General features: G+C 49.1%; 1 protein-coding gene across 2 annotated transcripts in view; it reads left to right on the top strand.

The window, feature by feature from the left end:
- The window catches only part of OSBP2 (oxysterol binding protein 2), a 162,347-nt gene that overhangs the window by 90,284 nt on the left and 54,952 nt on the right, over positions 1 to 17,111 (top strand). Inside the window, exon 3 of one of the 2 annotated variants that reach the window (XM_064522376.1) lies at positions 11,656 to 11,727. The exons of the other annotated variant lie outside the window; for it this stretch is intronic. Within the exon in view, the coding sequence (XP_064378446.1) occupies positions 11,656 to 11,727 (72 nt within the window). The remainder of the gene's footprint in view (positions 1 to 11,655; positions 11,728 to 17,111) is intronic. 2 annotated transcript variants of the gene reach the window in all.

Here is a 17,111-nt window from a genome sequence, read left to right as displayed (position 1 = left end):
TTGGTTCAGAAGAAATGGCCTCAAGCTGGAATTGGTACAAAGCAGAAGAGCCTTAAGGACGGAGCTGGCACAAGGACGTGGAGCTGCCAAGTGTCTCTGAGTAAATACAGGCTGGAAATAAGAACGTTCCCCCAAATATTTCTTTGGGGTCTGGCATAGCCTCCCAAATCCCGCAGGGAGGACCCACTCCCTGCTCATCATTTTAAGTTTTTAAGCTGAGGAACTTGGCATTGCGTCTTGGCCCAGCCAGAGGAGGGTGGGCTGGGGGTTTTTGTTCTGTTTTGCTGTTTTTGTTTTGCTTTTTTTTTTGCATATTCATTTGCTTTTTTCTGCCCTTTTAGAAGCAGAGCACACAATGCTGCGCTTCACTGCAGACCTTTTTGCATCGCTGTAGAGACTCTTGACACCCTTCCTTCTTCACACCCCTCCTTCTCCGTTTATTTCTCTCTAATTAAATACAGAACTCCATGTGGGGAGATTTCACACTTCACATCAGTTTATTAAACCTTGGGAGCGTGAGCTCACTTTGTACCTAATCTGGCCGGCTCCTGTCCCTTATTCTGTGTTTCTGCTGCTGCCCTTGCATCAGCTCCAGCAGCTCTCGAGGAAGCTGGTTCTTGCTGACCCGATGGGTCTTGCAGCTGTGTGATCACAGGGGCCATGGCTGGAGTTGTGTTCTGGGTTGTAGGAGAGAGAGAGAAAGCTGTAGCATCCATTTGGATGACAGCGTGCAGTTACACTGGATCGCGCGTAGCATGAAACCCCGTCTTGGATGTGGGGCTGGAGTAAGGACATACTGTTGTGTGGAGATGAGGCATGTTTGGCAATCGTGGTGTGTCCCCAAGTTTCTTGTTCTTGTGTTGGCTGGAGCAGCAGCGCAGGAGGGGTGATCCCATTGCACTGCATGGGATCTGCTCTCAGGAGGGAGCTGTAAAAACTGAGTGGAAGCCAAAGGAAGGGTTTTTTTTGCACCTTGTAGGCTTTGGGAGTATGAACGTGCTGCTGCTGAAAGGCTGCATCGGGATGCAGTGGTGTCGTGCTGAGCACGAGCCCATATGTGACGGAGTCCATCACTAGCGGGTGACAGAAGTGTTTCCACTGCAGGCACTGATCAGTAGAATCGGAGCAACTACTTAGTGCTTTAACTTTGTTTGAACATCCGAGTGAGCCCTGGCAGTGATGGGCCTGTTTGTTCCCAAGCGAGATTGATTAGATTACCTTTCCATTTGCAGGAAATGAGCTATTATGGTGGTTTGCCCATTAATGAGCTCTGTGTGTCCCCCCTTGGGGAGTACAGTGCTTTGATACACCTGCATGGTCTGGCATGTTTGGAAAGGCCATGGCTGCCCATCAGCAGAAGGAAGGGAGTGGGGGGGAAAGAAAGGGAAAGGTGTGAAGAGGGCTGGAACTGTTCAACCACCCCAGGCAACATCTCGGCGACACCACTGCCCCAGGACCAACCAGCTCCCAGTGCGAGCACTGCAGTGCCTGTGCACCGTGCCGGGCACAGCGCTGCTCTGACACACAGCGTTTTAGCCTCTCATCAGTACTTTGTGGAAATGTGAAGCAGGGAAAATTAGGTCTTTCCTTTTAGTGCTGCTGTTGTTACGCGTTTTGCACTGAGCTCACGTGAGATCAGAACAAGCACCATTCAGCTTAGCCACGAGCTGGATGTAATACTGTACAGCCCACTAATTAGTATATCTGCAGCTTCACTGTTCATTATGAATTAAGATGACTTGAGTGGTGCTAGTAAATGGCAGCTTTTAATTAATGGTCATATAGTCAAGTATAATATACATTTTGTTGTGCAGGAAACCATCCTATCTTTCTTTGGGGGGAAGTCACCACTGATTACAGAAGCCTTTGTAGCAGTCGTTAGTCTAGTTTGTAGATGTGTGCATCCCGTTGTTACATGCAGTGAAAGATCCCAATACATGTTGTCTCTGAGCCCTCCAGCCTTCAGAGGAGACCCAAACATGATGTGCTTGATGGGTTTACTTGCCTTAGCGCAGGTTGGCCGTTTATCTCACACAGTTAGAAAAATCCCTTGTTGTTAGGTGAAACTTCAGAAGTTTGCTGAGGTCAGGCTTTGCCCTTGTCTCTTGCACATTTTAAATGCTCTCTACAAGACGACTAAGTGGAGCTTTGTCTTTCCTTCCAGTTCAAACCCTTAGAAAGCCTCTCCCAGCACCCCGTGAATGCCCAGTGGTCAAGAAGAGGTTAGTGGAGAAGTGTTTGCCAGGGCTTTGCCTTACACACTTGTGAATACCCAAGGAACAGGTTTTTAAACCAAATGCAGAAGTGGTGGTAAGAGGGTGTAAGCTCATCTAGACTGCTTGTGACCTACTTTCACCCTCCCCACCTGCGAGGCTCCCAGTTACATACTGGGCAGCAGGTCTAAGAGGCTAGAAGATTGCCCGCTTGCTTAGCATCCCTCCGTTTCCACTGGCATTTTCTGACCTTTGTGGAATTGGAAGAAGATCTGTAACCTACACCAACCCTGATCCTCTTACACATGAGTAAGCTGAGCACAGGCGGGTCAGGCAGACTTAAATGCACATAAGGGCATGTATTAATGTGAGGGTGTCCATGTCACACTGTCTGGCAGCTCAGTCTCGACAGCTATTGAGTGGGTTCTCCAAAATCTAGCTGCTTTTCCAGTGGGGTTAGCCGAGCTTATAAATCTGTAGGGACATTACTGAAGGCCCTGTGCGATCCTGGTGTGGCTGCAGGTTTCGTAGGGACGGTGGTGTCTGTGCGCCTGGCCTTCTCGGCAGGGCCCTGCACCTCTCTTCCTCGCCTCCATCCGGATTGCTGCTCTCCCTCCCCGGAACGAGGTCCCCTGTCATTTTGTTCTCGTTACTGAGGTTTAACTGCGAGAGAGTTGACAGGGATATAGGAGCGTCCTGTGAAAATCTCTGACCGCTTTCCAAGAAAAGAGGAGAAAGCCTGGGGCACGTTGTGTTCTCCCAGCTGACAGGAGACTTCCAGAGAAAAAGATTCTGTTGGTTTAAAAAAAAAAAAAAAAATCACAGGCCAAGTTCATCTGTGGTGAGCTCCATGGGCGTTGTCAGAGTTGCGCCAAGGATAGCGTTAGCCTGTTGTCTGCAGAGGAACCCGTTGAGAATGGGAGCTTACGTTTGCTGATGTGCCTCTCAAATACCGTGTGGTTGCTGATCCCTCAGACACAGCCAGATGTGCCACCAGCAGTGTTTCCTTTTCCTTCTGCTCATGGATCTAAAGGAGAGAGACCAACCTATCTGTGAGCTCCCCTCCTTGTGCTGGTGAAATTGTAGATGACCCTGAGGCTGGAAAATATTTAAACATGATTAAAAATGTATGGTTGGTGACGCACTTAGGAAGACATTCAAGACCGTAGATGGTTTTAAATAGGTGTGTGCAAGGGCGCTGTTACTGTTGTGTGTAGAAGAAGAGGGCCCTGATATCCATCATGGGGTCAGGGACGTGAGCTGGGCACCTCACGCACCCCGTGCTCCGGGGCTGGTGCGGCGGCTGCCTCTTGGTGGTGGTAGCAAGAACATGCATTGCCACAGCCTGGGCTCAGAAGGGCTGTGATACCGATGGAGCTGCCCAGGAGACTTCCAGTGAAGCAGGTTCTCATTTCAAAAAAAAAAAAAAAAAAAAAAAAACAGGACAAAACCAATGTTTATGCCACTTTTGCATTTGTCCTGGCCTGTCTCAACTGAAGAAGGTTGTTCATGCCCAGCCCTGGGCCATCCAATACCTTCCCCTACAGTGTCCCCTGCTCCTTCCTTCATCTTGCGAAGATGCAGGGACTTCTTGTTTCCTTGCTCAAAGGGCCACCAAACTCTATTGTTTCAGAGCAGAGCTCTGAAGACAACATCTGTTGAAGACAACAAATTGTTTCAGAGCAGAGGAGCTGTGCAAATTCATATTAGTCACTTGATGCTAAAGGATTGAGGAAGTAAATAGACAGACATAATTAAAAAATAACAAGGTTCATATGTTTTTTCATGTGCTTTGTTCATCTGTTAGATGAGAGCAAATAGCTTTTAATTATTTATAACAACAATTCTGTCTATGTGGCTAAATATTCTTCATTCTGCTTGGAGATAATCCTGAAGCCTTAGGTAATATTAATCCTCCCTGCAGAGTTGTCTTGTATTGCCTGTTGGCTGTGAACTCTGAGTTTACACACAAATTGGAGGAGAGATGGTTTAGTAAAGTGCAAATTAGCAAGGTTCATTGCTGTGGATCTTGTTGGCCCTGGAGACTGAGAATGGGTCATGGAGGTTTTCACTTCTGCATTGCTGATATGAATACATCCAAAGTTTGTAAAGACAGAGGAATATGCTTTCACAAGCAGTTTTATGGGGGGTTTGGTAGAGCAAGTAACCAGACCTCCAACTGTTCTGCTTACATGTGCAAAACTGCAGTGACGCTGGGAGGTAGACGGAGCCTCCTCCAAGGTCAGCTCCCTGAGGAGTCCTCAGTGGCATGAACAAGGTGAGATGGGACATCTCATTCCTGCTTCTAGCAAAACCCTCTTAGATGTGTCCCCTATTAGGGTGCTAGAGGGGCTGAAGAAACCCTCCCTTGTTACGTAGGGCATGGCTGTGTAGAGGCTTCCTTGTCTGTGTGTCTTTCTGCCTTGTGAACTGTGAACTCCATAGAAAAAGTAAAAAGCTAAAGAACATGGAGTCCAAAACAGAGCTGGCAGGAGCTGGCATGTGATGAGATGGTCTGCTCTGTCTGGTGGAGGCTTCTGTTTCTTGGGCTGTGCGTCTGACACTTGCAGCATGAATTTGACTTCTGATTTCTTTTTAAATGCAAGTGCTATCAGGGCTGCCAGAACAATGGATTTGTTGATCTCCAGTCCATCTGTTCAGTAATTTAAAGACCCTACTATACTTCAAAGGGGTGATTTAAATGTTATTGACCCTCTCCTATTGTAGAGCTTGTGCTGAAAGGGGAACTGGCCACCAGAAGTGGGCTGTGGACTCACTCTGCATTGTTGCCATCCTTAGTTCTTTCATGACAGTCTGCAGGGAAGAACAGTTGGAAGCTCCCCTCTGCACTCAATGAACTCTTGATACGTTGTGAATGAAATTCTGGTGTGAAAACCTGCAGTTGTTGAACGTGCAAAGAGGGATTGGGTTCCCCCTGCAGACCAGCCATCCTGGGAGAAAGGGATTTCTTCTGGCATTTGAGTCCCTTGGGAAGGGGAGATGGGGATATCATGGAGGTCCTGGTTAGCAGAGCCCCTCTAGGCTATTGCAGAATATCTGTTGTTCCTTTTCCTAGTGCCTGGCGGGACCGCACTGAGAAACACACAGGTCGCCTCCCTGCAGAGACCGGATCTGCTGCTCAGACCCAGACCCCAAAGTGCTCCTCAGGCTTGTCCTGGGAGGGCTGAGCAGCCTTCCGAGCTCTGCTGTCAGTGCATGTGCTGAGAAACTGGGGTGCTGCCAAATGGGCATAGTGGTGCGAGCTGCTCCAGAGCAGCAGAGCCTGTGTCCGTGTGTGTGCTCCCAGGGGGAACGGCTCCATCTCTCCCTTCAAAATCAGCAGCCTGCCTAAGGCAGCTTTCCTGGACTGATCCTAGCGTGGGGTCACTGCATGCGGGGTTTCCTCCTTGGTGTTAGTGGTTCTGCAAAAGTTCAAACTAGCAAAATGTGGAGCCCCTTCTGATTCCCTGCTAATCTCACTGCAGCCTGTTCAGTGGGAAGTGCTGGGGTCCCCTGGGCAGTTTTGCACAGGTGAATAAAAGCAAAGTAGCTCACTCTGGGGCCCAGGGTTAGTTGTGCTTCCAAAATAGCAGGCAGGTGGAGAAGCAGAGCTGTAGCGAAGCAGCACTTTGCATCCTGAACCATCTCGGTTGCTCGGAGGGCAGTACTTTGTGTGCCGCTGCTTTTACCAGTTGTATAGTGGAAAAGTTTCCATTTTTATCAGGCCATTTATTTATTTATTTTTTCTTTTCTAGTGTTGAGATGTGCAGTGTGAGCTGCTAATTGCCCGATAATGACTGGTTATTTCCCTATAATCACACCTTCACGACAATTTTTTTCCTTGTTATTCTGAACCCTTTTGGGGATATGGCGTTCCTTTGGCTCTGTCCAGCGTGGCTGATTTTGACTTGTCAATGTTTTAACAATAGCATCTGCTGGATTCATTTTTAGCTCCGATTGTGTTCCCAGCCAGTTCTGCTCCCTGCGGCGTGTGCTTCCAGTTTAACGGGTTCGTGGTCTGGCTTGATATTTTTCTTCGTATCTACCAAACTTTTCATTCCCCTGGAAATGGAGAGCAGAAAATTGTAGTGTAAAAACAGATCGAAAAAACCCTCCAACTTCTCCAGAAGCCAGTAAGCAGAAGTCTCCTTGTAGAGGAAGTCGTGCTGCTGCTTTCTCTTGAGAAGAGTTTTGGGAAGGTTTTAAAGACACTTACTTCTAAAGCATGTGCAACACAGGACTGACATCTACCCGTGTCTCATCCTTTACTCACTGGTGCCCTTCCCTGGCTCATTGAAGTCAAGAGAAAATTCCTATTAAGCTCAGCAGGATTCCGGTTTGGCTTGTGATATGGCTGCCTGTCAGAGTTTGCTTTTTTTTGCAGGTTTGTTTCCTGACTGTTCTCTAGCCTTTTTTCTTTTAAATGATAAAATCTAGGGAACAAGGCTGGAGGAAGCCTCCAGAGGCTGTCAGATTCATCCGTCTGCCCTAGGGCAGGATCAGCTCTCTCAAAACCATTCTTGACGGATGTTTGCTGTTGCTATCCCCTGAGATAGCCAGCGCTGAGTTCCCATGATCTCTGCAGGAAGCTTCTTTGAGGCTTTGCTACCCCTGTGGGTAGAAAGTTGTTTCGAAAATCCAGTGTCGTTGCAATAACTTAAGCTCATGGTTTCTTGTCTTGTCCCTTGTGGACGTGGAGAGTAGATTATTCCCTTCTGCTTGCTAACAACTTGTGTTTTTCGTAGACTGTTATTATGTCTCCAATGAATTTTCTCCCATTTTTGCTCAACGCTGTCCTTCCATTCGATCTCTCCCTGCTGGATGTGTTTTCCTCCCATATATCATTCTTAGGGATTCCCCCATGGACTGTCTTTCTGTGGTGCCCATGTGTCTTAAGAGTTCAGTTCCCCAAACTGGGTACAGGCTATGGAGACTTATCAGAAATGACATCATATGTCTTGGATGTGACTGTTCTGTTCGTGTAACTATTGGCTTTTTTAGTGCACTTTTAAAAAATCCATTTTAATTAATATTGTATTTATAATAAGTTATCATTTGATCCTTTTCTGCTAAACTGGTGGTTGTCTGATATCTATCTAGCACTTTTTGTGTCCTGCATTTCAGACTCCATTTCTCTAATTTGTCCATATTCTTTTGAGTTTAAACTGTCTTTCGGTGTGTTTTCAGACGATTTGTATGTTTTCATTGCCTTAGTAGTTTATTGTACTTGTGTAGGCGATTGGGCGATCAGAAAACCCCATGTGTGCGGGAAAGAGAGAGTGGCTGCAGTCTAGACAAAGTGCAGCATTTGCTGCTGAGACTTATTGACTGGTAACATCATCGTTTTCTAATTGCAGCAATAAAATGTTCAATAGCTGGACTGGGCATGCTGCAGTAATCGTAATAAAAATACTTTGTGCTTTTCCAGTGCTTTGCTCTTAAGAAACCAGAAGTCCTTTACAAGCATTAATGGACTGGTCTACCAGGCTGGTACTGTAGTATGCGTTTCACAGAAGCAGCAGCAGGTAATGCAAGGTGGGTCAAAATTCTTGCCTGGTGTCACTTCACTGGTTTCAGGACCCTTAATGGCAAGGAAGGTTTGTGCCAGAAGAAATTTGTGAGGTTAGATCAGCTAATGGGAACCTTACAGCAAGTCCACTACTAGAACCTGTATGGCCCTGCCCAAGAATGGGACAAATATCCTGTGCCTCCCAAATGAATTCTGACAATGTATATTTAAATAAAGAAGCACAAAGTGTGAAAACAGCCTTCTCTCTTTCAGTTTTTTTTCTGAAATTTGATCCTCTGGTATTCCTGCAGCGCGTAAGGAAAGTTTTTCCTAGGGTTCAATTGCACTGAAGCAAGCACTCACTTCATAGGGCTGAAGGGTGCTGGCACTGAGCCGGGGCTGTGATTTGAAAGCAGTTCCACTTGTGCAGTGGATTTTGCTTCAGGCTGGTAGCCCAGATAATTTCCTTGGCATCCCTGCCATAGACAGCCTTGAACAGAGCGTTCCCTCATTTGGAAATGTGTCTTTATCGGAACAGAAGTGTCAATCATGAGAGCAGTGAAGGGCTGGTGCCAGAATAGATCAAGACCTATTGATCATTGCGTTTAGCCTCCTTGCTTACATTGACTTTTTGAGGTCTCGGAGGAATTATGCGTGCAGCCTCCTCTCAGCAGCGTCGCTCCTTCCAAGGAGGTGTTTTCATGCATGCTTATCCTGCGGTCAGTCTTGTTACCTTGGTTTCGGAGTCCCATCTCCATTTGTTTCTGCATGTTCTCTACTATTACAGTGTGTTTTTGCCAGCTGCTTTTCTTCTAAGCAGTAATTTATCAAGGGTGAGGTGCCAAGAGACTGACCCCAGCTGCTTTCTATCCTTTTGATCTTTTATTCTTAGTCTTTCAGACCTGCTGTCACTGTGGAGTTTGCTGCCCAAAGCAAAGCAGGTGGTGTAGGGCCATGTTAAAGTGGCACTTCTCCTGTCGAGCTGCACTCCAGCCAGTTGCACTAAAGTATTAAAGAAGTCGCAGTTACAGAAATCAAGAGATAGTATTAACAGGTTTTTAAATCAAAACCAAAGAGGTTACTTACCTTCTTTACTTCAGCATGGCTTGGTTGAAGGGTGGCGTGTTGTCCAAGCTATAACCCCCAAAATTGTTTAAGCCTATTTGCATATCTTACCTATTTTACATATTCATTTTCCTCTACATTTTTAACCAGATTTTCTGATATGTTAGTATATAGGCATCTTAGTGCTTATGCAAATACGTTTCTCATTTGCATATATATTAAACTAACACCTTTATTACAGCTTTACATTAGACCTGATTATGATCTAAAGCCTTTTATTTCAAGTGACCAAATTTCATTTAACTTAGAGTTGTGGAGTAATTTGGGTTGAAAGAGCTCTCTGGACATCTCTGGTCCAACCCCTGATGCAACCCAGGGCCAACTTAGATCAGGTTACTCAGATCCTTAGACCTAAATTTCTGCAAAATGTATGCATTTCACTTCTCTCTACAGTCCTTCGGATTTCAGGCAAATCCGATCGGCTACTGTGATAGGAACACAGATCTCTGAACTCCGGATTTAGTGGAGAGCCCCATCGCGGGAACTTGGGCTGGCCCAGGATGGGGTCCTTATGCCCTCAGCTCTTTCCCGCCACCTACTTCTGTTGAGTGCGACTTCAGGAAATGTCCAAGCTGAACAGCCAGCGAGTATTTGCTATTTTTAGGCCTCCATTTGCTTCAACAGCTGTCCAGTTACATTAGCAGTAGAAGAAATACCCTTGCCAGGTTGGGGGTAATTGTTAAGTGCTCACCGAAATTTGGAATGATTTGTGGTGATTATTGGTGATGCTATTTTGGTGATTTAATTTCCAGCATAATTCTTTATACCCCAGAATGCTCTGCCTGGGCCTGTATTTGCAGATGCTGTAAAAATGTGCCTGTCTTTTGGCAGCCGGGCTAAGCTATTAAATATAGATAACAGTTTGCATTTAATATTCATAGCTATTAAAAGTGATGAAAGCAGATGTGTCTTCTACAGCCAACACAAAAATTGCTCCGGTTGAGAAATGAGGAGCGATCAATGTTTCCAAGAGATGCAGACGATCACTGATGGGGACGGATGTCACGTTGGGGGATGCCAGGAGGGTCGTGGGTGGCCTCGTTCGGTGCCTGGCTTTGGGGCTGGCCTCCCTGCGTCATTTATTTCCTCCAGAGTCCGTATGACTTGGAGGGTATCACAAGCTTTCTTGTTTCGCCTTTGCGTGTAAAGCATATATATCCCATATATATCCCCCGCTTTGTGGCAGGGGCAATGCTGAAGTCACCCACGGGTGTCCGTGATGGTTTCACCTGCAGACAGTGGCAAATAATCCCTTTTCCCTATAGGTAAAAATCAAAGTGTTTGCCATAGGAAACATCTTTCTGCGGCTCGCTTTGCTTTTGCGCTGTGTTCACGTGATGCTTGCAGGGGGCTGCCCTCATTCACGGGCTCTGGGGCTTGTGTCCAGTGTCGCCGAGCGCGGGAGCCCGTCCGGCTTGCTGGTGCTTCTGCAATATTGATCCCGTGCTTTTGCCACCCTCATCTGCTTATTCTGGTTTCCAACCAGCAGAAAGGACAGGTTTAACTGACCCCAAAATACCAGCACTGCCTTTGAGAGGCTCCAAGACTTCAGGAAAACAGCAGGCGAGCAGTTCAAGATTGCAGAGCACTCAGAGGATAGTTAATGATGGTGCAGAAAGGAGAAGACTTTTTCTGGAAGTGAGAATACCCGGAAAGGGAAAGCTTTCTGCAAACACCACGGCTATGCTGTCATATTCTCACCTTTCTCTCGCGTAGCTGCTCTCCAGGGCCAGAAGAGGCTTACAGCCGCTAGCTGCTGATCCATTTTACATAGATTAAATAGCATCACAGCTCCAAAAATAATCTTCTCGGCTTACAGGGAGGCCGGCTGTTCCTATAGCAACTGGTTCATGCTAGTGCCCTACAAATGAAAATCAAAACAGAATTCCCCCAAGTTTCTTTGCAGGTCAAAGGCAAGTATCGATCGAGGGAGGGAAGGACTCGGTTTGCAGGGGCTGGTGCTTTTTGGGGCACGCAGGGTGTGCGGACTAAGCTTATGTGTCGAAATAAAAGCCATGCAAGTTCCTAGAGAGAAGATTTATGAGAAGTTGCTGTTAACGACCCTGCGTGCATGTGCAGCGTGCCAGCCGCCAGCGCCAGGGCTCTCCCCTCGGTCCGTTTTGCCTTTTAGCAACTGCTGAATGACCGTAGGGAAACTCTGTCCCCTCCTGGTGCCCCTTTGCTTCCACCTTCTGACCGCGCTGTCTGCTCAGAGTCCCGTTGGAGAAGTGCTTTTGCTCCCCTGAGCTGATTTTGGGGAGCTTTTGCTCCTGGAGCCGGATTTGGCGCGGGGGCAGGATCCGTCCTTCACCCCGTGTTTGCTCAGTGTCTGGTGTCTGAGCTCTGGCTTGCGGAGGCTTTTGTGCATCCTGGGTGACAAGAAATGCCACCGCGTGCGTGAAACGTTTCTGGTGCCACGAGGGTCTAGCTGCTGCGAGGGACCTACCCAAGTGTGGAGGCAACTTGCTGTCAAGCATTTGTCATGAGCTTTGCTGTTTATTTTCTTCGGTAGCTTTTGTTTGCAGCCTCGTAAGCGGAAGCGGTGTGAATTCCTGCTGAATAAATGCAGGCTTTGTTTTCTCGTAAACCTGCCCTGTGCTGAGGAGTGGGGTGAGCCGAGGCGAGCTAGGGACGCGCTGCTCCCCTGGCGGTGGTGGAGGAGATGAAGCAGGGTGCTGTGGCCGTGCAGGGGCACCCACATCCCAGCACCCGGGTGGGGGGGGGTGCGGCGCTGGGGAGCGCGCCCTGCCAAACTGCAGAAGTCACCTGGGTTTGCTGCTTTAGGGGAGGATTTTTTTTCTTCTGCAGAGAGCAGATGGCAGAGCTGCTCCCGGCAGCGCCAGGTGATGCACGAAGCAGAGACAAGGGCTCGCCGTACAGGTAAAAATAACATTTTGGTCCTTTGCCAAAGGAAAGGGGTCATTCACAGAGCCCCTTTAATTTAAGAATATTGCGGTCTTTACACAGCGGGACACTTGGGTCTCGGTGAGAAATAGCTTTTCCCTCAATGAGTCTCTTCCAAGTTGAACCTATTCTGTCGAGAGAAGAAGTAATTTGAAATTGTCTTCTCCCTCTCCCTAGCCCCCAAGCATTTAAAGGTATGAGTTTCTCCAGTTTCCAAGAGAGTTTGAAATCTTAAATCACAGAAGTCGGGAAATCCCACATTAGGGCAGCTGTGATATTCCCTGCTGAAAACCTGATGGCTCTGAGTTTGTAAGGCAGTTGTCGTGGACATCACTGTGTGGTGCTTCTGCGAATTGCGTGCAGGTTTTACCCCAAAACGAGGAGACCTGAGTAGAGTCTGTCTCTCACTGTGCGTATTTGGTGACCTTCAGGGTGTTTTCACCAGTCGTATTGAATTGAAATCTGGTCTTCCCTGGCTGGGTTGTTCCAAAAGCTTGACACCGGGAAATCTCCCTGAACGTCCCAGCATTTGGCCATACCCGAAGTGAAGACCTTCAGGCTGTGTCTTGTGACTGTTTCATCTTTCTGGATGAGTGAATCCTCTGTCCTCAGGGTAAGAATAATTTTTGCTACTCCTCTCTCCAAGCGCTTTACAAATAGGCATTAGCAGTAGCTGTAACAGTTGGAGGGTCTTGTGGTGGCACAGGGAGATGGTTTCCTTAGGTCCAAGCCTTCTCCCACATGGAGAAACGAAGGCAGAAAGAGGGCCAATGACCTGTCTTCAGCGCGGGGTGTCCAGACCCCAGATGACCCTGTCCCCTGTGATTCCAGACATCCTGCTGGGACAAATGGGAAAGTTCCCCTTATTATGCTTGTCCTGGTGGTACCAAGGCATCAGTTGGAGAACTGCTGTTCTTGCTGGACTCGAGTCTTCATTTTGGCATGTAAAGTACTGGATGGAGATTACATGGAAACAGGCTCCATCCGCTGAGATTCGTGGGATGCTCTTAGGAACAACACCAGGAATCTGGTGCAGATCTGAAAGGTTGGTGGTTACTTGAGGAATGAGAGAGATCTGTTTCAGGGCACTTGGTCAGTCCTGTGTGGCCTGTGTTAGTGCTGCAGGGGGACAGCACAGTAATGAGGAAAGTATTGCAATGTTTGAAAATATTTCAGTGCATGACGAGTATATTTCAGTGTTTGTGGCTGCAGATTAGAAACTGATCTTCAAAGATGCTTTTAATGGCCTGCCCTGGTAGGATCACCACGAGGGGATTGGGAGGGTTGTCTGGGTGCTTTTTACACAAACATTTCGCACTCGAACTTGCTCTGATTTTAAATGCAACTGTAGCATTGTGCTTCCTTCTTCCCATGCTCCGATTGGAGCTAATTATAGCAAATTATGTTATTTGGGATATTTTTATTTTACCGTGGATCACGGAGCCACATAAACCATTCCCTGTTCCTGTGTGGGCTGGATGGCAGGAGGCAGAGGGTTATGGGATGCGTGTACAGGGATGGGGCACGCGGGACAGCGTGTTTCCATCCTCCGTGCTGTGCATGCCTGAGTTCCCGGGACCAGGTATTGCACATTGCTCCCTCCCGTGCATGTGTCGCAACCCTCTGGCCTGAGTTCAAGATCCCGTTTGGACTTTGCAGCTTCAGTAGAGCCTGAAAGGCCCTTTCTCAATTTGCGCAGTTTGGGGCTGAAAGGGCTGAGGGTGGATGAACACGGGATCCTGCTACCTGGCTCACCTGGGTCCCGGCCTGACAATAAAACCAGCTCTGGGGCAGGCAGTTAGGCAGACGGGCAGCTTGTGCAAGTGGCCCCTCTCTTGGACGCCTCCTGCAAGCTGGCAGGCCTTTTCGGCAGCGCGTGTTCATCCCGCAGTGTTTCTCCTCTCCTCTTTTGTGATTTCTTTCTAAGCTGGTTATTGATGAGTGACCTTTGAGCCTGCAGATTTGAGCGGGGTCTCACTGAGCTCTGGTATTTGCCAGCGTTATGTAAGAGGGAAGAAAAGGAATATTCTTCTGAACTAGCTTCTGCTGAGGAACATTCATCTGCGCTAACTTGGCCTGAAAGGACAGTGTCACCACTGTCACGGTTTGACCCAGGTACCTCCTCCCAGCAAGAAGGGAGCTTTTTTCGCTGGGCTTCGGGGCGTTTATATAATTCTGTGTAGTGGTTAAAAAAAAGAGAAATGGGCCATGCCATGTTCATGTTTGCTGGGTTTAGCTGAGCGCACAAGGAGAGATCATTACAGCAGCCTCGATGCACAGGGAGCGAAGGAGAGGAAATAACGTTTCGCCAATGGATGGAGCCCCGCTGTCGCAGTGCAGCCGAGCTGTCCCTGTGTTGGAGCGTTTTGATGATGGGCAAAACCCCCAGGCTCTGGTTTTCAGGTTTCCCCATCCTTAGGGAGGCACGCCATACCGCCCGTACCCCAGATAGCTGAGCACAGATGGCCCGCGGGGGCCAGGTTTCAGCCCTGCAATTCAATTAGTCGATAGTGGCCTTTGTGGAGCACTTTTCAACTCAGAACGGTGACCAGGAGTGCAGTCAGCCTGAGGGCCCTGATGCGAGGTTGGTATTGCAGTTCCCCTTGCGGTGGTTGGGCGAGTTGAAGTCCGTGGATATAAAAGCCCAGGTAACACGGGGATGAGCAGCTGGGCCAGGAATTGAACCTCAGAGGCTGGGCGCCGAGGTTTTGCCAACAGCTGAGACTTGTTGGCAGAAAAAGGTGACATCGGGCTCTCCAGCGCCTTCTCCGCTCCTCCAGCAATTGCTGCAAACAGGCAAGACTGGGCCTGAGAAGTATCACCAGTGTCTCTTCCTCCTGCAAGCAAACAGGAAAAGCCCAAATTGGGTCCATCGCCCTAAGTCACCCAGAGGTAATGGCATTTTTTGACACAGTGATGGTTGCCTAGTGGGTATCTGTGATAAAAACCAAGCCAGGGTGGTTGGCTTCTCCATGAGCAAATTTCTGGGTTTGCTGCTTCTGCTAGATTTATAAAACACCATTTAGCCACTAATGACTGGATTCATTAGTGACCAGACCACTGCACACTAAAGAGAGGCTCTTCCTGCGGGCTTGTTTGAGCGCGAGTAGCTTGCCGCAGGGCTGCTGGGGACAGCGTGCCCCTGAGGCTGCGGGGGACGCTCGCGGCGAGAGCACAAACGGAGGTGCTGGAGGGAGCGAGGGAGCGAGGGAGCTCTTGAACTGGAAGATGATGGCTTGTGGTGTGTGGCAGCACGCAGCGCTTTGCACCGTTCCCTGCTGTTGCAGGCACTTGGGCTGAGAGGAGGATCAGGGCAATGATCACAGCAGGGCTGTGGCATACGTGTGGCTTTTGTAGCTGGACAGGGCTTTGGGTAGGTTCTCTGCAACTTTGGGGGTTTCTGTCCTCCCTCCGGGAAGAAGCAATATTCTTGTGAGCTTTTTGGTCCAGCTTTTGGGGGAAAACAGCCATGCTAATGCACTCCCTGCACCGTGGGAAGGCTGGCCATTCTCAGGAGTCAGCACCTCTGCTGTCTCCCCTCCTGCCAGCCCCCAAGCAAAGCCCGGGCATTGCTTGGGCTTGGGTGAGCTCTCCCCGGCCATGTCTCCAGCAGCTCCAGATGTGCATGGCTTCCTCGCCATTTCGTGCCTGTCTTTTCAGACTAGCTAGAGGTGAAAGCAAAGCCTGGAAGGCACTGACTGCTTTCCTGCGTGGAGCAGCCGGAGCCGTGGATGCTCCCACTGATGTCAGTGCAGGACTGAAGCTCCCCAGGTCAGAGCCTGGCCTTGGCTGTGTGCAGCATCCCTGGCAGTGCCGGCTCCCCTGCAGCGATGCTGGCCTTGGCACCTGGGACCATGCTGCCCCGTGAACATGGTTGTGCCCCCGGGTTGCCCTTCTTGAGCTGCTGCTAGCTGCAGCGGGCTGCTTGGTGAGCCCATCCTGCTGCAGCTTGCCTGCTCCAGTGCCCTGCTAACCCCTGCCGTGTCTCTGCTCGCAGCTGGGCAGGGTGTCATCTCAGGAGACTGACGGGGTGTCCTGGTCCAGCCAGGATGCTGCAACTCCCATGCAGAGCGTGCAGCAGGTTTCCAGCATGGTGAAAGCCGGTGACTGTAGCTGGAGCCTCCCAGAGGGGAAGCTGTGGTGCTGGACAGCAGCTCGGGTGAAAGCTTGTGTCATACTTGACAGCAAAAGGAAGATGCTTTGTGTAGGCTACTGTGTAGGACACTGTGAAAATGGATGGGTAAAGGCCTCCACCTGAGGTTCCCCTGCAAAGCCACAAAGAGACAGTTCTGAGCGACCGTAACAGCAATGTGCCTCCCCATACCTCTCCTGGAGAGCGTCCAAGGTGTTATGCCGTACAGCACTGTCCTTCAGAGGCGCCCGTTCGAGGCAGACGTAAAGACAGTGTTCAAAGCGCAATGGGAGGCGGATGGTGCCAGTGACTCAGAGTGCCATGGCTTGCCCCGGGATGAAAGGCTCCTTAGATGCTTGAAACAGAAATAGGAGCATAGGGAGGTCTCAGTAAGTTTCCTTACAGGCAGAAAATGGCTTAAATTTTCTTGCTGGGTCTCCTGAAGTTTGCGCTATAAGATACCTGTGATATAAGCCCATGTCCATTGCCGTGGTACCTCTGGGCACCCTCCTGGTGCCCTTCAAATTCTGCATGTTCTTTTTTCTCTTCCCCTGGCTTGTCTCCTTCCTCCAAGCCTGGTCTTCCTGGTACTGAACATGTTTTCAAAATGCTGGCCCTATCCCAGCGACTGTGGCTGTTCCCCGGCTGATGTGCAGCTTAACAGCTCCTCAGCCTTTCAGTGGTAGCAAACTGCTCCCAGCACCTTGGTCTGGCTGCTCGCCTTCCTGGGAAAGGTCCCAGTTCGCTTCCTGTGGGTGCTGGCACTGGCTGAGTATTTATTTATTTACTGAACCTTGTCCCTGATGGCCACAAACCACTTTATCTGCTGGCTTTATTAACTGCTTCAGATGTTCATCAGAAGTTTGTGCTCTGTGGGGGCCTAGGGCTGGGTTGTGGACAGATCAAATGGTTGTATAGGGAGGTCCTGCCCTGGTGCTTTCCTCCGTGAGACATGTCTGCATTTCACTCTGTGTCCTGTTTCCCAACAGGTCTTTTTAATTTTGTTCTCCCATCTTTTTTAGCAGTTGGGGTAAATCTTGTGTGGGATAAGCCTTGGCTCTGGGCTGTATGTCCTGTTCCTACTGCACCCGTTCTGAGTAGTGTCATAGCCTGGCCCCATAACACCAAGAGGTTTGGTTTTCCCAGTCCTGCCAGTCCCTCGTCCCCCCGCATACCGTCCTTTCCCACACCTTTTCTCACACGCTTGGCGTTTCTCCTGGTTGCCATG

The sequence above is a fragment of the Dromaius novaehollandiae genome, chromosome 17 (genome assembly GCF_036370855.1).
Source record: "Dromaius novaehollandiae isolate bDroNov1 chromosome 17, bDroNov1.hap1, whole genome shotgun sequence".
Classification (NCBI taxonomy): Eukaryota; Metazoa; Chordata; class Aves; order Casuariiformes; family Dromaiidae; genus Dromaius; species Dromaius novaehollandiae.
This window is presented reverse-complemented; position numbering and strand designations above follow the sequence as displayed.